The sequence below is a fragment of the Cyanistes caeruleus genome, chromosome 13 (genome assembly GCF_971803275.1).
Source record: "Cyanistes caeruleus chromosome 13, bCyaCae1.hap1.1, whole genome shotgun sequence".
Lineage (NCBI taxonomy): Eukaryota > Metazoa > Chordata > Aves > Passeriformes > Paridae > Cyanistes > Cyanistes caeruleus.
Genome location: NC_141713.1, coordinates 20,067,435 through 20,088,903, shown reverse-complemented (window position 1 = coordinate 20,088,903; position 21,469 = coordinate 20,067,435). Strand labels below are relative to the sequence as shown.

The 21,469-nt window shown below is 47.7% G+C and overlaps 1 protein-coding gene across 2 annotated transcripts in view; it reads left to right on the top strand.

Moving 5' to 3' along the window:
* Positions 1-21,453, top strand: part of LOC111934323 (mucosa-associated lymphoid tissue lymphoma translocation protein 1 homolog) — a 29,222-nt gene extending 7,769 nt beyond the window's left edge. Inside the window, exons 8-14 of one of the 2 annotated variants that reach the window (XM_023934377.2) lie at positions 1,638-1,815; positions 4,866-4,940; positions 5,533-5,660; positions 5,928-6,059; positions 6,182-6,333; positions 17,143-17,268; positions 19,282-21,453. In XM_023934377.2, the coding sequence (XP_023790145.1) occupies positions 1,638-1,815; positions 4,866-4,940; positions 5,533-5,660; positions 5,928-6,059; positions 6,182-6,333; positions 17,143-17,268; positions 19,282-19,644 (1,154 nt within the window). In that variant the 3' untranslated portion in view covers positions 19,645-21,453. The remainder of the gene's footprint in view (positions 1-1,637; positions 1,816-4,865; positions 4,941-5,532; positions 5,661-5,927; positions 6,060-6,181; positions 6,334-17,142; positions 17,269-19,281) is intronic. The other variant, XM_023934378.2, reaches the window with a different exon arrangement.
* Positions 21,454-21,469: the final 16 nt, after the last annotated feature.

Below are 21,469 nucleotides of genomic sequence, written 5' to 3'. Positions count from 1 at the left end.
AACAAGATCTCAAAAGTTAGAAGATTTAAGGATTGAATCATTCATTGTGGGCTTTCCTGTTATATTTCATTTTTTTCCAAGCCGCAGTGATGCTGCCTTGTGACAGATGTCATCACTTCCCTTGCATGTACAGGCAGAGAGACCAAAGCCACCAGTGCTCAATGGCTCAAGGGGCCCAAACTGCATCTAATTTTTCTAGAAGACTTCCTGTTTTATACTCTTTTCTAGTCTTGGGGGAGGGTTTTGTGGCTTTGGTTTGCAAGTTATGAAAGTTTAAAGCTTCTGGAAATCAGAGCCTGCTGCCTCTGGCTGGCGATCTGCAAGAACAGGAACCCAAATCTCATGGGCACCTGTGAAAATGTCCTCTTGGGAAACTTTCCATTGTCCCCTGCGAATAGAAACCAAAGGTGACTCAAGGTCTTTTGGACTGTGAGATCATGTTTTCCATTCTCCACATGATGAGAGCATGCTTTCAGCCCTTCAGCTCCTGCCCCTGTTACTGCATTCATGCAGAATCAGACCAAAATGAGTGTCCTGCCAACTCCAGGGGCAGGAACAGCGGAGGGAAAATAGAGGAGAGGTTACTCACTGAACTGTGTGCTTTGGCAGTGAATCTGAGAGAAGAATTTCTCCTGCTGTTGCTTCTTACATTCTTTTTCCCATTTCTGATTTCTCACTCTTCACTGTCCCCCAGTTGCAGTAACACAACTCTCTGCATCACCTCGTAGAGCTATTTTTAACCCATTTCAATTCCTCAAGTTGGCTTTCACCAACCATCATCCCCCAAGCAGTGTCTTTGGTCCTGGGTAGGGGTAGCCAGCCACTGTGCAGCTTCATTTTGAGAAGCTCCAGCCTGTTTGGGATCCCTGTGCCAGCCCTGCACTGAACACAGGGCTTGGAGAGGAATCCCAGCTTCGGTCATTACTAAGTTTCATGTGCTTAAGAGAAAAACCCAAAATTCTTGCTGGGTCTTGGGCTTCCCACTGGCATGTGCATGAGTCTGACTCTTCCCCTGCCTAACAGGTCTAGTGCCTGGTTTGAGGTTGTTGAAGCTCATGGTCCTCATGTTCTGGACATCTGAAAAACTCATGTGTCACTGTGTCTGATTTTTGCCAGCTTTTAGGTGTGTGAATACAGGCAGACCTTTTAAATTGAGAATGTTTCCCATCACCTGATTAGGCGGTAGTGTTAGTCTCTTCTCCAAAACTAGGAAACTGAGGAGCTTATCATTTAAATGGCTGTCAGTGTATTTTCCATCCTGGTAAAATCCTTTTCTGTTGCTTTATTCCTTCAAAGAGCTGAGGACTGACCAAAACATTATACAACAATGAAACAGCCTGGCAGGTTGTAGCACATAGAGTTTGGATGTGTGTAAACCCAGAGCCTTCAGGAGACAAACAGTGAAGGAATCCACAAGTACAGGATTCCCTCTTGGGGCTGCTTCCAATTCTAATGAAGGGAATAAATTGGGAAAAAGTTGAAATAGTGAGATCAACATAGCTCCAGTTCCATAGGTGCTACTGGTCTAGGTCTGCCCTGCACTAGTATCCCATCAGGACAGGAGGTGGGATGTGGCCATGGGGAGCTGGTTACACGCCTGCAGGTCGGCATCCTGATTCATCCTCTCCTCTCCCCAGCTATATTCTACTATGCTGGGCACGGATATGAACATCTGGGGAGGAACTACATGGTCCCTGTTGATGCTCCACAACCCTATGCCCCTGAGAACTGCATCAGCGTGCAGAGGATCCTCCAGAAGATGCAGCAGCAGCAGACAGCCCTGAACATCATCCTGCTGGACACCTGCAGGAAGTGGTAGGGGCCTCTTTCCCCTTCCTCACCTGGGCTGGGCACTCCGAGGGCTGGGGGAGGGTGGCCATCCTCAGCTGTGGGTTTTGACAGCCCCTGTGGTTGCCCCATCCCCCATGGTGCTGCTGAGCCTCTGTCAGAGGTCATTGATCTATGCCATAAAATCAACCACATTGCCTGGTCCTGCAGGGTGTCCTGGGGGATGGGTCAGTCATGTATTAGTGCACAGAGCATCAGACCTTGTCTGAGATCTGCTGGAGAGAAGGGGCTCGAGACCCTCCTTTGGTTTTTTGAGGTGAAGAAGCCTAGCAAGTACAGGCAGGTTTCCTCAAGCCTGGGGAGGGATGGCTCTGCCTGGCATAAATTGTTGGCTGAAACTCAGCACAGGGTTTGTCTTTTGTGTTTCAGGCCTGACCCACCTGACCTGATCTTGCTGATTGTGTGCTTTCCTGGTCCATATTTCCTACATGCTCAGGCTGGGAGTGTTCAGTTCACCTCTCTTCTCCTGGCTGCATTCTTGTTAACATCTGTGAGAAGAGTGCAACAGGACAGGGGAAATATTTTAAGCCCTGCTACTTGTTTTTTACTGGGCCTAAATCCTTCTGAAGTGGTCATATTGTGAAGCTGCTGCTGCTGCTGAGGTCAGAGATCAGCATTTTCCCACTTTCTGTGGAAAACCCATTGTCCTCCCTTGGCCTGCAGACTTCTATCCTGCTGCAGGAAATTACTACTTGTTCAATTTCAGAAGAGGTGGTGGACTAATGCAGTAGAAGCTGTCATTAGTTTATTTAGTTCTGCTCCTGAGGCAGATTTACAGGTCAGAAAAGACCTGGAGAGCAAATGTAGGAATATCTCTCTCTTCATGCTGTGGTTCCTGCGCTAAGAATTGGAAAGACAACAGGGTTTTTGATACCCTGAGAGAGCTGCCAGACCCTGGAGAGATGATAAATTTTCGATGCCTTTTAGCTGCAGTGGTGGGGCTGCTTGCTTTGAATGGCTTAAAACTGGCTGTGCTAGGACTTGTCCCACAGCTCTGGAGCAGGAGCTTGATGTCCCTTGATGCTGCCCTGAACTCCCCAGATGGGAGCATCCTCTTTGTCCCTTCTTTCTGGCTGCTGAGAGCAGAGTGTGCTGCTTCCCTGGCACACCTCACAGCAGCTGGCTGTCCTCCCCAGTGTGATGAGAGGCAGGGGAGGGCCTGCAGCCAAGCAGGAACACCTGGCTCTCATGGATACTCAGCTGGAGCTGGGCTGCTGTGGCTCTGGGCTGCTGGTGTGTCATCTGAAGGGAGGCAGTATGGGGGTTGCACAGGGACCACCAGTCTAAGTGTTAACAATCTATAAAACAGGTTTTGAGCTGCTGTCTCCTTCCTTGGCATTGCCATTGGTTGCTTTGCTCAATGGAGTCTCAGTGGTGCTCTGGGAAGAAGATGCAGTGTGAGATCTGCTGTTATATTTAGGCAAAGTTGTGCAGCTAGTTTTCTCCCTCCTTCCCCAAAGTTCACACCTCCCCTTTTCCACAGCAAGCATAGCACTTCCTGCAGTGGGTGTTATCCCTGATCTCCTGGGGGCAGGAGCTCTGTCCTGAGCTCACTTTTTTCTCAAGAAGTCACCATTTCAGCTTAGGAAAGCATCTGGAGTTCATAGTTCACTGCTGTGTAAAACAAGGCTCCCAGGGCCTCCTTTCCCAAAACCCTCCTAGTCAGACTGATGATGCAGCTCTGTCAGTGAAAGCTGTGTCTGTGCTAAGGGGGAGCTCACCCAGAGTTTCTCCTCACTCCATGTGTTGGCATCAGAAATGCCAGGGTGGTGAGAAACACATCTCCCTTTGCCAAGTGGGAGCAGATGCTCAGCCTTAGCAGGGGAGGAATCAGAACACAGAGCCTGTGTGTAGCCTCATACATTTATATGCTGATTTTGGGTGGATGTGATTGCCTTTTCCAGTAATTCCCTGATTTATCCTTGGACCTGGAACCAAAGATTTCTGCACTAAATTAAGAGCAGTTGAAGAGCAGATAAATCTCAATATTCAGACTTAGAAACATGTCTCCTTTCTCACATTTTCTCTTCTGATCATCTTTAGGACAACTTACACAAGCCAGTTGAATTGTGCCATTAAACACCTCCAGATTGTGCCACCAGCAGTAGGTGACATGCTGGCTGCTGGAAATCCCTCTGTCCTTTCAACTCTTCTTGGTGTGCTGGCTCCAGCTCCAGGAAACTGCTGGACTTGAATTACATGGACTAACTCTGCCTCTGTGCCTGGTTCTTGTCACTGTGTGACTGGGAACAGCTCTGAGTCACTGGTGTGAGCTGGAGGCAGCCTGTCCCTATGCTGTCAGTCTGGCTGCAGTCAGATGGGCAGGGTTTAACTATTCAATGCAACCATTATATCTTATTTGTTGGAAATCAGATCCTGTCACCATGGATGTGCCTGATTTTGGAAATAATAGGGGCTGTGCTCATTCAGCTGCATCTGGACCAAGGTGCCAGGACCAATTTTGGGCTTTGAGACTCATGTCCTGATCCCATCTCTCAGAGAGATCTGGGTGTGTATCATCCAAAGCCTGCTTTGGATCCCTGAGGCAAAAGTTCCATCATCTGGAAGGGCCTGTAGGGTGTCCCAGATCCCCAGAAAAGACAACTGAGCCATAACCATGGTGCTGTGCACTTCTGACTTCTTGAGGGACGATTGTCCATTGGGCCACGATGAGCCTGTGTGTTCTCTGCACTGTGGTGCTGCCTGGAGCTGTTAAAATCCAGCCTCTGTAGGGAGGTGGCAGCACGCACCCACAGCTCCAGGCTGGACCACAGCCTCAGGCTCAGGGCAGGGAGCAGCTTACCAGTGCAGATAAGTCACAGCTGGACATAGCTACTCCTTTCCCTGTGGTTTGGGTTCTTGGTGTGACTCCCAGCTTTAGTCTCTCTGGTTACATCCGAGGTGAGAGTTGATCCTCCTGCCATGCCTAAGAGATGGACATGAGGAGCATGTGGGATTTGTCCCCTCCAGCTGACAGATGTCCTCAACACTGACTTGTGCCTTTGCCTCCTCCCCAGGTACAACCCAGGGTGTGCCTTGTCCCAGGTGCAGCCGCTGGAGCCCTGGGGAAACACTGTCTATGGCTATTCCACGTGAGTGATTCCACCATCCCCACACCCTCACACGGGACCAGACTCTGGCACAGCCCGGTCTCCTCCCATCCTTCTGTGCACAGAGGCTGGAGAGAGCTTCTTTCATGTTCCCTCTGGCTCTCACCCTCCATCTGCTGGGTTTGCTGTTCAGGCACTTCTTCCTGCTGCCATCAGCCTGTGCTTCAGTTACAAGTTCTGTGTGAAGGTGATATCAGCTCCTGTCACCTGTTCTTCAGCCTGATTTCCCAGGTTCATGTCCCATGAACAGCCCACCCAAGGCCTCCTGAGATGCTGGGTAGTATTTACTGGTCCAGTGCCAGTTCCACTGTCTTTTCACCTTCATCACCCACCTGGGCTGGCAAAGGAGACTGTGCTGTCCTATCCCATTCTCTTCCACTGCTTTTTCCGATCCTGTGGCCTGTCCACCCTCTCCAGGGCACTGGAGAACCAAAGCACTTTGTATTATTTCTTGAGAAGCTCACTTTGACCTAGCCAGCAGAGTCAGGATGGAGTTGGCCACCCCAGATTCACATGGTCTTCATGCCCAGTGCAGAACTGCGAGGACTCTGAAGAAATACCCTTACTCTTGCAGGAGTGAAGATGCAGAAGCCTATGAATTGCAGGATGGGGAGTTCAGCTCGGGGATCTTCATGAAATATCTGAAGAAACACATTCTGCAAGAGAAGAAGGTGACACACATGCTGGAGGATGTGTTAGAAGGTAAGAGAAGCAATAAACCACCCGCTTCAGTGGCAGGGGTGAGACAGCAGAGACTGAGTGGCTCCACATCACCCCATCCCATCCCATCCCATCCCATCCCATCCCATCCCATCCCATCCCATCCCATCCCAGCCAGCCACCTCCCTAAAATCCAGATCACAGGCCATGCCCCATGGGAGCTTTCAGTAGCCTGCAAGCATCATGGAGACATTCATGCAGGGCCTGAAAGGCAGGAGTGATCCTTGTGCTTCCAACTCTTTCCCACAGACATTGGCCGTGACCCCCTGGTCGCTGGCAAGCAGGTGATGGAGATCAAGCACACTCTGAAGGAAGCCCGGTCCCTGACTGACCCCATCTGTCCCTCGGGAGAAGCCCCTGAGCCCTGGGGGCACAGCCAAGGTGAGCCATACGGGAGAGGAGGAGGGAACTGGGGGTGCCTGTGCCCCTCAGGGACACGGCTGTGCAGGGAGGTGTTGACAGGACTCTCTGAGGAGCTGATCATGCCTGAATTTCCCTTCCAGAGCTGCCCAGCAAAACGGTGACCTTCCCATGTGGGGTGCGGGTGGAGCTCTGCTTCCTCCGGCTCTTCTCCAACCTGATGTTTGTGTGTGCCAAGCCACAGCCGCCCCTGGCCCACGTCACTGACCCCCAGATCCTGCTCCACCAGCTCACTGTGAGTGCTCTGGCCAGTCCCCTTCCTGGGCTGCTTTCCCCAGGTCAGAGGTGGGGAGGGTGGTTGGGTCGAGTCCTGAGGGCTCCGAGCGGCTGATCCCAGGTGAAAAAGGATCCCCTCCTCTGCATACATTTCTTGGAGGCTCCTTCCACATCTCAGTAGATTCCCTGCCTTGCTCTTCATGCATCACAAAGAGGACTTGGCAGCAGTTTGATGCCTTTAACCAGTTACCCCCCAGACTGATTTCTGGCCTGCCTGATTAAATTATTGCATTTAATCTGATTGAGGCCAAGATTCTGTTTTCTGTGTTAGAAAGTAGGTCTGGCTTTTTGACTTACGCCTTCTTTAGCCTGCTGTGCTAATATATTTTAATGCAACAATATATTCTTTCGTAGTTGAGCTGTACCAGCTTCCTTGAACCCTTGAACCCTTCCTCAAACCTTTCTTCACAGATCACGTACCCATGTGGGCTTTACTGATGGTCTCCATGCCACTTCTACAGATTTCATTTGCTGCTCCTTTCTGTAACCATCTCCCTTGTTTTCTGTAGTCCTTCTCCCAGGGCGTAGCTCATGTGTGGTGGATTTTTTGGCCCTTGTTTCTTGTGGAGGGACACCGCTCCTCAGCACATTGGGGTCACTGACGCAGCGTGGTCAACCCAGGAGGTTTGGAGCCTGATCCTGCCCATTCTTAAGTTGCAGCACCATTCCCCCTTGTGAGCATCATGCATGAAAATTGTGTCTGTGTGTGTGACACGTATCTGTGTGCTTTGCCCCACATCAGTGACTGGGGGAAGGGGAGCCCTGCTGCCTGCTCCTGCCTCTGGAGCTGTCTCAAGAGGGATCAAGGAAACAAAAAGGAACCCCAGTGCAGCCAGATCCCTCTTCCTGTCCTACTGCATGGTGGAGCTGGCTTACACTGAGCTCCAGTGCTGTCTGCAGGGGCAGCAGCATGTCCTTCCTTGACTGTCACCTGCCCCACCTCAGGCATCACAGCAGTCACCACAGCCCTGTGGGATCCCTGAGCTGCCCATGGGGGCACCAGGCTCCCTCTAGGATCCTGCCAGCACTCCTGGGGGATGCTGAGGGCTGCTGGGGCCCCGTAAACCCCACGTGTGTGGCTGAGCTGCAGGAGCAGGAGGCTGAAGGCCAACACCACCAGGCTGAATGTGAGGTTATAAGCCCTGGGGATTGATCCCAGAGAGTTGTTTCACTGCGGAAATGGGGAGTATAGGAAATGGGAGTTTTCCCACCATTTTCCACATTCTGGTTATCAAAGAGACTTAATTTGGCTTGCTGTGAGTTTGACAGGAGTAATTATGATGGAATTTTCTAGCATTGATCCATTTTCTTTAGTTGTCCCATATTCCCTCCCATCCTGTGTCTTTCCTGACCTCCATTTTTACCTGACAAGAATTGTCTTTAGAGGGAGAGGCAACTCTAGCATATGACCCAAGGCATTTCCATTTTTTTTTTTTTCCCTCTATATTGTTTAAATCCTTACTTTTTAAAAACCTTTATGTTGGATCTCCTTGTTTTCCAGACTTTTGATCTGGAGCTGTTTGACACAATGGCCTTGCCAGTGAACCTTCCCCCATTTATTTAGAATATCCCCACTTCTGGGCTAGCTAAAACCTGGCCTTGCCAATTCCTGTGCACCATCTTCATTAAAAAGCACTTCCCACCATAGGGAAAGGTTTATAAATAATTATGACTTGCCTAAAAAAAATTAATTTAGAAAATAATTTTTTCCATTTTCTCCTACACAGCCAAAAATTTTAAAGGAGAGTATGGTAGGGAATTAGTTTGTGGAACAGGAGGCTGGGAATTTAGCAGACTGCAGATACTTGTGGATAATGAGTTGCTGTCAGCTGACAGGCTTTGAATCTCATGTGTCAGGGATTTAATTGATCCCTTGAGATCCCAGAGTCATGGAGTGTTTAGGTTTGGAGGGAATCTCTGTAGATCATCCAGTGCAGCCCTCCTGCTAAAGCAGGCACACCAGGTTGCTCCTTGCCCAGGTGAATGTCTTGAAGGTCACGAGGCTGGAGAACAGTGTGCCTATGGGACACAGCCCTGGAGAGCTGGTGTATTTTCAAGGATCCTGATGAACAGGGAGTCAAGCAAAGGCATCAGGAGGGCTGCATGGATTTGCTGAGGGCTCCTAGCTGAGCTCACACATGAAAAGGATGTGCGAGAGGTGGAAGCAGGGACAGCTAATGTAGGAGGACTGTAGAGATGTGGTTCAAGCTTGTGGGAATGGGGTTCAGAAAGCCAAGCCCATGTGGAGCTGAATTTGGGGACAATAAGAAGGGCTTCTACAAGTGTCTCAGGACTCCCAGAACCCTGACACTAAGGAGAAGGTCTGGAGCGAGGGAGACCCTTGGAGGAGGAACAGGACCAGGTCAGGGAGTGCTGAACCAACTGGACATTCACAAACACCCAGGACATGATGGGTGCACTCATGAGTGCTGAGGGAGCTGGAGATGAGACTGAGAGCACACTCTCCATCTCCTCACAGTCTTCCTGAGTCCTGGAAAAAAAGCCAGTGTCACTCCTGCCTTCCAGGAGGGCAAGAATGAAGATTTGGGGAGCTCCAGGAGGGTTGACCTCTCTGTGTTCTCTGAGGAGGTGACAGAGCCAATAACCCCTAAACACAGAGAGAACAAAGAGGTGACTGGGAGCAAAGGATAGATTGCAAAAGACCTCCATGCCTGATAACCTGATGCTTTCTGCATCAAAGGGATGAGCTCAGGCGACAAGGCAAGGGTGGTGGATATTTTTTATCCTCCATCTGTGTCCAGTTCCAGCTCCTCAGCACAAGAGAGACATGGACATACTGGAGAGATTCCAGCAAAGGGCTATGGGGATGATGAAGTGGTTGAAGCACCTCCCCTGTAAGGAAAGGCTGAGAGAGGTGGGACTGTTCATCCTATGAAAGAGCAGACTCAGGGAGGGCTCATCAATGTCTGCAAGTACCTGCAGGGAGGGTGCAAAGAGGAAGGAGCCAGGTTCTTCCCAGTGTTGCCCAGTGCCATGGGCACACATTGATACACAAGAAATTCCACTTAAAACTAAGAGAAAACTCTCCTTTTTGGAGGGTGATTGAATATGTTTGGGCTCTTTGGAAAATCAAGGCTGTGGGATTGGTTTTCATTTTCACTGATGTGCTTATTAAGTATACAGATCCCATAACACTAAGTCTCTGCAAGGTGCTACAAAGCAGATTTTGGAAGGATTTTGATAACTGAAGGTACAGTTCAAGGCCAAGGCTGTTACTCAGTAGATGCAAGTTCCTGCACGTGAGCAATCACAAAACGTAGCGTCAGGATGGGATGGGCAGTGAGTGAAGAACCAGTTCTGGTTAGAGCCCAAAACAGCTGAGGCAGCAAAAGCAGGGCACAAAAGTATGGCAAGGTTGCAAAGAAGAGCTCTGAGATTTGTGTGAGATCTTGTCTGGCTCTCCTGGCTGTTGCTGGAACACTGGGTCCAGTTTTGGGTCTGTGCTTCATGGAAAAAAGGTGTGCCAACTAAAACACAAAGTAATGAAAGGAAGGAGCAAGGCAATTTAGTTTAGGCAAGAAAATAAAAAATATTGATTTTATGGGGCCTTGACATCTATAAAAAGTTGTTTCCAGCATGGAAGTAATTCATGGTTTGAATTGCAGGGGGGAAGTTCCAAAGTGGAGATGACATTCTCCTAATCTCTAGTCTAACCCTGCCCCTGCATTGGGAAGCCATTCCCCTCTTGTCTCTCCATCCCTTGTCCCCAGTCCCTCTCCAGCTCTCCTGGAGCCCCTTCAGGCCCTGGCAGGGGCTCTGAGCTCTCCTGGAGCCTTCTCCAGGCTGGACACCCCCAGCTCTCCCAGCCTGGCTCAGGAGCAGAGGGGCTCCAGCCCTTGGAGTGTCTCCATGGCCTCCTCTGGGCTCGCTCCAGCAGCTCCAGGTCCTGCTGCTTTTGGATCCCTGGGCTGGAGGCAGCTCTGCAGGTCAGAGCATGTGCTGGAGGATGGAGCTGGCTGGACATGGTGGGGCTGCACCCTCATTTCTGCAGCCATGCTGCCAAAGCCCTGTGTCAGCAGCTCCTGGCTGATCTGATTCCTGCCTGTTTGGTCTCCAGGTTTAGGCTCCAGTCACTTGTCTGATCTTCCCCAAGCTCCCTTCAGTTTATCTTTCCAGTAAGGAGCTGTCAAGTGTGGAGATGGATTTGGCTTTCTCTTGCACAGAGATAAATGGTGTTTCCTCAGCCTCCAGTTGTTGAAAGACCCCCGAGCTGTTCACCCGTCTTCACAGAAGTAATTGTGAATGCCGTTTATTTCTATTATTAACACACCTTTTATAGGGTTCTACAGAGTCTGCGGGCAGAGCAAGCTACTATTGGCTAACACACACAGGTTTACATTCTTATCCTTGTACACAAGGATATTGTTTTGCTTTACTCTCTCTTCTGCAGGCAAGTTTCAAGGATTTTAGCCCTTAATATCACGACTTATTTCAAAGCCTGGTTTGTGCATACAGGCCTTTACTAATATATAAAATATAGCAACAGTTCCCCCTTTCTCTTTTTGCACAAACCAGGCTTTGGATAAGATATCATACCACTTAGACTGTCATCCCAATTAACATTATAAGTAAAGTCCGTCCCCCTTCTAGCACAAGAGACCTCAACCATCCGGTGATGCCCCAGCTGGTGAACCAACCTCCAATGGGGTCACTATCTTCCTCCAGGGCATGTAACCCATCCTGTAGCTGTTGCAGTTGCTTATGGATGGAAGCTGAATGATCAGTAAGATCCAAGCAGCACATGCCTTCAAACTCCTCACAACCATGTCCCTGTGCCAAGAGCAAAAGGTCCATTGCAGCTCGATGTCATAATACTGCATGACATACACTACTCACATTGGCTGAAAGCTCACTTAACATTGTGGATGTTAAATTCAATCCTTCCTTAGTCCAGCAAGCGAGCCTTTTTAGGGTGGCTAAACTTTAATTCATTCAGGCTTTGCTTTGACTGTTCAATGTTCTTCATTTTGCTAGCTATATTCAACAATTGATGTAAGCTTGGGTGGAACAAAGTTAAGTTTCCCAAGATAACAGGGTCCTCTATGTGGACTAGCAGGAATCCCATTCCATGCCCTATCCCCACAGATTAGGAAGATGGAACTAGGTAATCGCTTTGGTAATTGTCCTGTGAGATTGCACCACGAACAAAGGCTTTACTTTCAATGGTAGTAATGAGATCAGCTATAGGGTTGACTGCAGCTCAGGGCTACATTACTTTGTTAGAATGACTTTTTGTCGGGGGTTCAAACATTATCCATCCACCTGAGGTATTGGTGGAACTTAACAAATCTAATTCTTCTGAGGGTTGTAACATTGAGAACTTTGGTAATTTTTTGCTTGCCAACAGGCTTCAGGTTGTCTTAATGTGAAGCCAACAGTGCAATTGCACTCTTGCAACATTGCCAATCGATTCAGTTGAGTCTCATTACTAATTAAATCTTTAAATGCTGGAGGATCCCATTCAGGGACTCCTACGAGACAGGTGCGAAAGGATCTCCAGGGGTGGCTAGGCTCAAACACATTGACCTTTGGCCAGTTCAATGTGCCAGTGACCCACATGTTCTGCCTCTTTTGGATGTTAGTTAGCAGACTGTTGGTTGGGACTATACACAACACAATTACCATAAGCAGTTTGTTCCATGCAAATGACACCATATTGGCAAACTTACAGCTAAAACTCCAATCGTTAAATGAACTTTCAAAGATGCTTACACTAGCTCTTGAAGGGGGAATACTTATACTTTATCCTAACAACAATTACTACACAGGATAAACTCTTTATCTTAACCTATTATAGAACTACTTTTAACACACATGCTTTGGTATATGTGTAGTCTAAGCGTGAAAGCAATTTGCTGAAAGGGTAAACACACAACTACAATTTGCTTTATATACAGTTAAATGGAGTCTCTACACTTCTTAGATCTTCTACAGAATTTCTCTAACACGATTCAGTCCTGGAACGTTCACCGCTCCCGTGATGTCAGCTGGCAGCTGATGGGTGACTGAGTGTTTTGATATTCAAGTTGTTCTTCAGATCCTTCTAAATCTTGAAACAAAGGATACCTGAAAAATTGGTAGAGACATAACATCATAGTAACGACATAAAAGTTCTGTTGGCAACTGTCTGTGTAGTGTTCAGACACAACTGTGTCCTGACAGGTCCACTTCTGATCCATGTCTGGAGTACCAAGGCTGTGTGGTGACTTCTCTGTTCACTGGATCTCATGTGTTCAGAGACAGACAGTCTGGTCAGATGGACAGGTGACCTTCTTGAACCTGCCAACAAAACACAGATACTTCTCTCCTTGAAGTTAATGAATTACACTAATCAAATGTTTTTAGGGCATCCATTTCCCCCATTTTCTTAAAAAAAAATAAATAAAATGAGATGTACTTCTGTTATAAACATCAACAGCAACACAAAACCATATACACAATTAATAAGAACTTACACCGGTTAAAAATCAATTAAATCATAAACATTATTAATAACATATGTAATATAAAACTACTATTAATTACTAAAACACTGCACCAGCATCCCATAGTTAGCAAACAAACAGAAACAAAACAATCAGTGAAGGATTGGGTAATCACCTCCGGAAATGATTCTCCAAGCCCACTTCAAAACTGATCCAGCTGTCATATCAACAGGGTCAAATTGCTGAGTCAAAAAGTGACTCAAATACTGATTTGGGACAGAAAACATCTGGATCTGATGGCAAACATTCCCTCCAGGTAAAGTCAAGGCTCGGCCAGGGCCTGGCTTTAAACTGGAAAGATGCCTCTTAACATATTTCTAGAACAAGGTTCTCAATAGTAGCAGCTATGAGATGCTTACAGCACAGCAAACTGTTAAAATACATTTGTACAAATCAAATGATCAGAAGCCTTAGGTACCAGACCAATTAAACCATGCAGCAGTTGGTTTAATCTGAAGCCTCTCCTATGGCAGCTGATCCTCAGCAATGATACATCTTCTTAAAATTCTGGAAACACTGAAAAATATGAAAGCTATAACAAACAAAACTGCAGAGATTGCAACAACCAATAGAACTCCTGATGAAGTCAAGGGTGTCACAGACTGCATTCACTTCTATCCACAAGTGTTCCACTGGTGTTCACCAGTGTTCCATCACTGCTGTTTCAGTTGTGGCTGTCTTCATATCTCTAGGAAAATAACTATACTTTGCAGTTTAAACAAATGTCTCCAATTAAACATAAAACAATTTAAATTAAACAATATTTAAACCTAACAATAATTATATATGATAAAAGGAAATAACAAACTTAACCTTAAATAATATCTAAGTTAGAAAACTTAACTTAAAAACATTCAAGCCTAAACATTATAAAACTTAACTATCCTCAATTCTATTAACACTTAATCTATATTAAATAAAAACATAACTTAATATTATTCTGTTAGTACAAAAAGCAACTAAAAGTTTGATATATACTTTTTAAACACAATATAACAGTAACATGAATTCACTATAAAGATTATAAGAATGTAACAAATACATCACAATTCTATGTCATCTAGCTTTGAGAATAACCCACAATAACTGCAAATGTTACTAAAAATACTTATTCATAACAGGAATTTGCCTAGTATATGCTTAAATTGGTTAGGATTTGAAAGTGCAGTTTTTCTAGAGAAAAACCACAACAACACAGGATTTGGCGAGTTGCCATCCAGCTTTGTAGCACTTTTCAAAAGTACTACATTTACATTTCTTCAGAAACATCAAGTCCAATTCTTAAACTAAAACCCAAAATCCAAATTGGTGTATATGCAGTTATATGTGCTTTATATAACAAAAGGACTCACATTAAAATTACCTTATTAAAATTGTGGAAAAAACAAGCAAATAGATACTATATACTTTAACTTAACTTTGTCTTGTACAGTAAAGTTCTCTTAACTAATTATTTTTTAAACCATAAATCTCTTCTGTAGATAACATTAATTGGAAGGTTTTCCTAGAAGCTGTAAATCATACAATGTTTTAACCTTGGGTTCTAAAACCAATTATTGCAAGGCAACTTCTGTTAAACACTTTTTCTCTCTCTTTTTTTTTTTTTTTTTAAACTTTCAAAGAACCACAATAATTTCTCCAGTAAAACTCTAAAAACTGCAATTGCATAAACTCATAATTACTTAAAACACAAAATTAACTCTACAATGGTATATAAAAACATTTTGAAAACCCAATAATTAACAAATTGGGTATAATCCCGATGTTTTTCTTAGAGAGGGAGCGGGGGGGGGGGGGGGTGGTGTGAGCTGCCCACCCTGCTGCTGCTGCAGCTCTGCTCTTATCTTCCTTCACATTCTCTACATACTCTTGCAGCGAGGAAAAACGGAGAGAAAGGAAAAGAAAAACCTCGCAAAGTTAACTTTAACAAATGCAGTTTTTTCTCTCAATCTCTCTTGTTGTTTGCCGATAGAGGAAAAAAGGGCACGATTTTACAAAAGCAGGCGATGTTACACGAAAAGTCTCTCAGGCCAGGTGCTGACAGCGGCGATCATTGCAGCTTATCAGCGTGGCCTTGGAACTTTTCTTGCTGCTGCTTCTACCCCCAGGGTGCCTTTGTTCTCACAGAGCCCACCTCTGTGCTCCCCCATGTCCCCCTGGTTCGGGTGGAAACCAGACTAAATTTGGATTCTTTCCTTCCAGGGTGGTAAAGATGGAACTTAAATAAGATTGTAATGCTAAAAGTGACTCCAAAAATGAAGCAAATATTTCTGGATGTATCACATCCTGCCATAACTGAACAGATTCTGTTCGTTGTTTCAGCGTTCGCTGTGGAACTTTTTTTTTTTTTTTTTCTTTATTTTCTTCTCTTTGACTCTCCCTCCCTCTCTCCATGGGCAGCATAGATAGGAGTGCTAGTCCAGCAGTGGGAGGTAAAGGCATCTGCCGCTGTGACACAGGTAGAATTACGGGGCTCACAGCCTCAGCATATCTCACTTTTCTGTCTTTTAAGGTACTAATTAATTGCCGTTTCCCATATCAGAGCCGATATATCAGTCCGTTCTTGCACCGCAAAAAGCAGTGTGAGCACTGCAAATGCCCATGACAATTAGCCCATATAATGAGCATATCCAGGTCCTTTTCCTGGGCTGCTTCGCCTCATTTAACGAGGATGCAGAGAAGCAGTTTATCTGCCGCCGCAAACTCTGCCTCCATGCTGACGGCCACCCTCAAGACGGAAGGTTGCGACCCTTCTACCACGCCCTTGCCTTCCTGGGCCCCCCCCAGCAGCCTGACTTTCCACGTCCTACCGCTCAGCGTTTCACCGCACTCAGGCTGCCTATCCGGTGCCGATCCAAGCCCGCGACGTCTAATGCCCAGATCCACTCCGCTGACTCCAAAGCCCCTCTGCCCGCAGGGGTGTCTCTGGTCAGAGCACCAGATGTTGAAAGACCCCTGAGCTGTTCACCAGTCTTCACAGAAGTAATTGTGAATGCCGTTTATTTCTATTATTAACACACCTTTTATAGGGTTCTACAGGGTCTGCGGGCAGAGCAAGCTACTATTGGCTAACACACACAGGTTTACATTCTTATCCTTGTACACAAGGATATTGTTTTGCTTTACTCTCTCTTCTGCAGGCAAGTTTCAAGGATTTTAGCCCTTAATATCATGACTTATTTCAAAGGCTGGTTTGTGCATACAGGCCTTTACTAATATATAAAATATAGCAACATCCAGTGATGGTGCTACTCCTGTTCCACCAGCCTTGCATGCAGGGGTATCCTGATGGCTGCAGATCCCAGCCAGCATTTGGGATCCAATATTCTTCCTCATACTTTCCTGGCCAGAATCAAATGTCTTTGGCTGCTTGCAGGCAGCAGTTCAGGGAAGGCTAGGAAGAGCTCCCAGGGCTTCTCCAAGTTCTACATCCCCAAATGTCCTAGCAGCCTCCTTCAGCAGCATTTCTTCTGCTCAGGATCACAATGGGACGGTTGCCAGAGTCAGAGGGAAGCCTTCTGGAAGGGGCTGCTAGACTGTGGTCTGACACCCATTCTGGAGGGCTTAAATCCAAGGAGGACTTGGTCACGGTCCCAAGGCTGCCAGAGCTCCAGGAGCATTTGGACAATGCTCTCAGGCACAGGGTAGAATTGTTGGGGTGCCTGTGCAGGGCCAAGGGTTGAACTCAATGACCTTTGTGGGTTCCTTCCAACTCAGGATATTCCATTATCTAGGATTCCATAAGGCCTTTATTTCCTTGTCTCTTCCTGGGGTATTAGTGGCTCCACAGTTCAGTCGGTACTGAGGAGGATCTCATAGACACGGTGCTGTTTTGGTTAAATTTGAGTAACTTGGCAAGAATTGGCAGTTCTGTAGATGGTGGGGGGCTAAATCAGCACTCAGCACAACTCAGAGCTTGCAGCTGTGGCTTTGGAAAACTTGCTCCCTCTGTGACACACTGCTGGCACTGCCAGTGGTTGTGATACCAGCTGGTGCTTCTTCCTGCTCTGCTGAAAATCCCACTGTACCCCATTTTTCACAGTAAGATGTACTCAGGGTCTTCTCATTGATGTGCACAAGGCAAGTGTGTAAAACCTCTGCATTCCTGTTGCTTTCTGTGGTACTTCCCTTAGGATACACAGCATTTCCACCAGGCAATGTGTTAATCAAAACCCTGAACACATGTTAGATGGGCAGCTGTGCCTCAATGCTTCATGCTGATGCTGAAATTTCCTTGCATTTGCTCTTTTTTCCTGACCCAGGAGATGGGTGATGTGGCCATCCAGAGGGAGAGCTGTCTGGACCATGTGGAGACTCTGCTCGCCTCTGTGTACCAGCGGGAGGAGCTGGACTGCATCTTCCAGCTCTGTGCACTGCAGAAGATTCAGGTAGAGAGTAGCCAGGTGCAGATTTCCACAATTCACCTGCACTCTCATGGAACTGGTGTCCCCATGCACATGGCTGGGGCTGGATATGGCTGTCTGACCATGTGTCTGTGTCAGTGTCACATCCAGACTGAAGAGGAGCATGTTGATCTTCAAGGCACAAATCACAGAATCACAGACTGGTTTGGGTTGGGGGAACCTTAAAACTCATCTTGTTCCACCTGCCATAGACAGGGACACCTTCCACTATCCCAGGTTGCTCCAAGCCCCATCCAACCTGGTCTTGGACACTTCCAGGGATGGGGCAGCCAAAGCTTCTCTGGGCAGCCTGTACCAGGGCCTTGGCACCCTCACGGGGACAAATTCCTTCCCAATATCCCATCTAATCCTGCCCTCTGGCAGTGGGAAGTTATTCTTCCTTGTCCTGTCCCTTCAAGCCCTTGTCCCAGGTCCCTCTCCAGCTCTCTTGGAGCTCCCTTAGGCACTGGAAGGGGCTCTAAAGTCATCTTGGATCCTCTTCTCCAAGCTGGACACACCCAGCTCTCCCAAAATGTTTTCATGAGACCACTGTCCTTTCAACTCACCTTTTCCACCTCAGCAAAATCTTTCTGATTTACAGTCAGGCTGCAGAGCCCGAGTGTGGATGCTCCTTGCTTTTGTATTGTCTCCCCTGCCTGACCTTCCTATCAAAGCTGACCCACAGCAGCCTCTGCTGGGAGCAGAGAGAGGCATCACAGGTCATGGATAGTTCTGTTTTCCTGTGCTGCCTGGCCAGGGAGGCTGCTCTTTGCCCCATCAACCACGGGGAGGTCAGAGCTGCTGAATTATTTCAGGTGGAGGAATGTCTCACTAGGCTGTGTGCTTGCCTGAGAGATGAGCTCATGGGCTGGCCAGGATCTCCAGTCATCAGAGTAACACTGCCAAGCCTGATCCAAGCTGTGCCTCTTTGGTACACTTCAAAACACCCTCAAACTATTTAAAGACTATGAGAGAAGCAGAATTGCTTGTCCCCTGGCTTGTCTCTCCTCAAACAGCAGTTTGCACCTTGTGTATACTTGGATTTTTCTTCCTCCCCTAACACACAGCCAGTGTATCTTACACCAAGTGCTGCTCTCAAGCTGCTGCCTGGATCTGCCTACAGCAAGTTCTGCTTGTTCTGTACATGATGTGCTTCAGCATATGGCAGTGTTTTCAGTTCTTAATTTCTTTTTTTAACCTTTCCCAGTTGTTCTGCATTGCTTTTAAGTGCAGACAGGAGACCTGGACCAGGCCTTGCCTGCCAAAATCTTCTCATGCCATTATCCCTGCTCTTTACAGGTGTTTTAGGCACAGTGCCATGCTGGGGGTCTGTTTTCAGGGGTTTGACTGCCATGAATGTGGTTATTCTCTTATTTCTTCATCTTCTATAAAATTCTAAAATAGTGCTAGGCTGTGAGTAGATCTCTGTGGAGCACTGCTGGTTAATGCTGTTGGCTTCTACAGTGTGAGGTGTGTTTTAGTTCATAGAATCCCAGAATGGTTTGGGCTGGAAGGGACCTTAAAGCTCATCTTGTTCACCCCCCTGCCACAGGCAGGGACACCTTCCACTATCCCAGGGTGCTCCAAGCCCCGTCCAGCCTGGCCTTGAACACTTCCAGGCCTGTAAATGGTTCATGCTTTCCACTCCCATGTGCATTGGCCATGGTGCAGCCACTCCTGCTCCCCTGTGCCCACATCCCAGGGGTGATGCTCGCAGTGACACTTCCCTGATGGAGCTGATGAAATCTCACATGGCCTGATTTCAAGAGAAGTCCTGAAATCCAAAATCCATGGCTGTGGCCTGTGAGCGTCATGAGCTGTATGAGTACAATACAGCTCATTTTCTCTGGCAGCAGTGTTGCTGCATCGTGCCACAGCATGGGGCTGTGAGCCTGCACAGCAGCCAGCCCAGGCTCCTTCCTGGCAGCAGTAGTAGGAAAGCTCTGCTTCCAGTCTGATTCTCCCATTCACTCTGCGTTCTTTGCTCTTCCCTTCCAGACAGATGTGGTCCTGCAGTTGGATTTGCATTACATCCGGCCAGGCACAAAACAGAGGACTTGTGAAAGCCTGCAAACGACCCTCCAGCAGTCCCTGCTGAGGCAGTGTTTCGGCCAGAGGAGTGACTCGCAGTCAGGCTCACAGCGAGCTCCTGCCCGCGCAGGCAGCTCACGCCTGCAAGATGCACCAGCGCCGAGCACGGACCCCAAGGGCCAGGGATCCCTGAGCACAGGCTCTGGCCACAGCTTGCCCAGCAGCAGCCCCTCCAACTTCAGCAGCGAGCCCGAGGAGAATGACGAGAGCGACCTGGGCGAGCTCTGCTTGGCACTGCTTCGGGCTGGCCCGGGGCAGGACAGGCCCTGAGCCTCAGCCATGGGAGCTACTCTTTTAACTGAGGCCTCAATTTGAGTGCTAAATCTGTCAGGATCCATCAGCTGCTTCCCAGCCTTGGCATCGCCCTGTCTGAATGAGGCCAAGGCTGCTTTTTTGGAAAGGTTTCTCCTGTGTGCACCCTGTGGTGTGCAGGACCTCACTTCCCACTGGGAATATTCCCTGTCCCCTGGGAATGTCGGGATCTGCAGGGATTCGTTGTAGTGTCTGGCAGAGGACACGGCCACCCACCAGCATAACGCTGCCAGGCAAAGGTGTAGGCTGGTGTTTTCTGCCTGAAGACAAATGTTGCTGCGTTGGATGTGGTAGGTTGCCCACAAACACTACAGACCCCTCTGGCTCAAATCCCAGCCATGACTGCTGGATCTCACCAACCTGTGCAAGGGACACAGGGCTGGGGAGCCAGGTGAAATAGTGTCGGCTCTCCACGGGGTCCCAGTGTGGCTTCCTTCCCACGCCTGTGTCAAAGCAGGTGTTAAGTTATGCATTTATGTATTTCTGAAGCACGTATTTATAACTGGGAGGCTGGACAGTGGCTTGCCAGGAAAAGGAAGGTCAGATGTTCCATCTAGTGTGTGTTTACATTGGAGGCTGGTGTTCCACTGGACCAGGAACAGCGTCCAGGCAGGTGCACTGACACCTGCCCCTTGCACCATGGTACAGGGGCATTAAAGCGTGTTCAGCCCTCTGCAGTCCTGAGTTCTTCTCAGGTGCACCATGTCCTTCAGGAGAGATAGAATGTACCAGGACTGAGAAAGGGTAACTTCAAAAAAGTTACTATTAGTGCAAATTGTTTTGTCTGCGTGCCTGTCTGTGCTGTGTGCAACCTCAAGCACTACATGGAGAGCCAACTGTCCAGGTGGGCCTCAGGTGAAGAGAGCCCAAAGGACAGCCTGGGTGGGCACATGCCCCTCCCTGATTGCTTCCCTAATGCATGTTTGATAAAGGTATTGCTCAGTGACCCTAGGGAAGTGTGGGGTCTCCTTCCTTAGAGGACAGTTCACTTTGGACTGCAGAAGATGCCAGTGACCTGATCTAAGCTGGGTGAGGGCTGGACCAGAGACCACTGGAGATCCCTTCTGGCCGCTGTGGTCCTGTGGAGCAAAGAGGTCGGAGGGCAGAACTTCTTGAGAGGTCAAGGGTAGCAGGGTAGGGAAAATGCCCAAGCTGTGACTTGCTTTAAAAGAGGGTTGGAGGCAGAATTTTCTCAGTTTTGCTCTCCTTCAGCAGTGAAAATACATCCCTGTCTGTGGTGTCAGTTGCAGCACAGAAAAATCTGAAATGTTGCTTCCAGATAAGGCATTCTACAAGTGCTGGAAACCTGTCCAAAAAGAACAGAGGAGGCTTTTATTATTCTCACTGTGAGTAGCGCCAAGGGAAAGAAGAGGGGCCCCAGCTGGCTGCAGACTAGGAAGTCTCCTAGAAAAAAAATAAATAAAAAATTCAGAGGATGTAGTTTAACTGAGATGGGCTGATAGAGAAGATAAACCAGAAATTAATAAACTGATTTCAGGAAGAACCAAAGATCAACTCAACACCAGCAGGCACTGGGGACAGGTCAGTGGGAATGGTTTAGCAGGCATTTGGGAGGAGCTGGGGCTCTCATTGCCTCTGTGGGGATTATTCACACCTTCCCGTGCTGTTGAGGCATGGCTTTTTCCTGGCTCACATTATCATGCCAAGTGTCATGTAATATGAATGTTTATCTCATTCAAAGCAAGGCTGTTTATTTTTTCTGAATAAAACACTATTGGTGTTTTTAGTGCACAAAGCTTCACATGACTCTGAGCTAACTGTG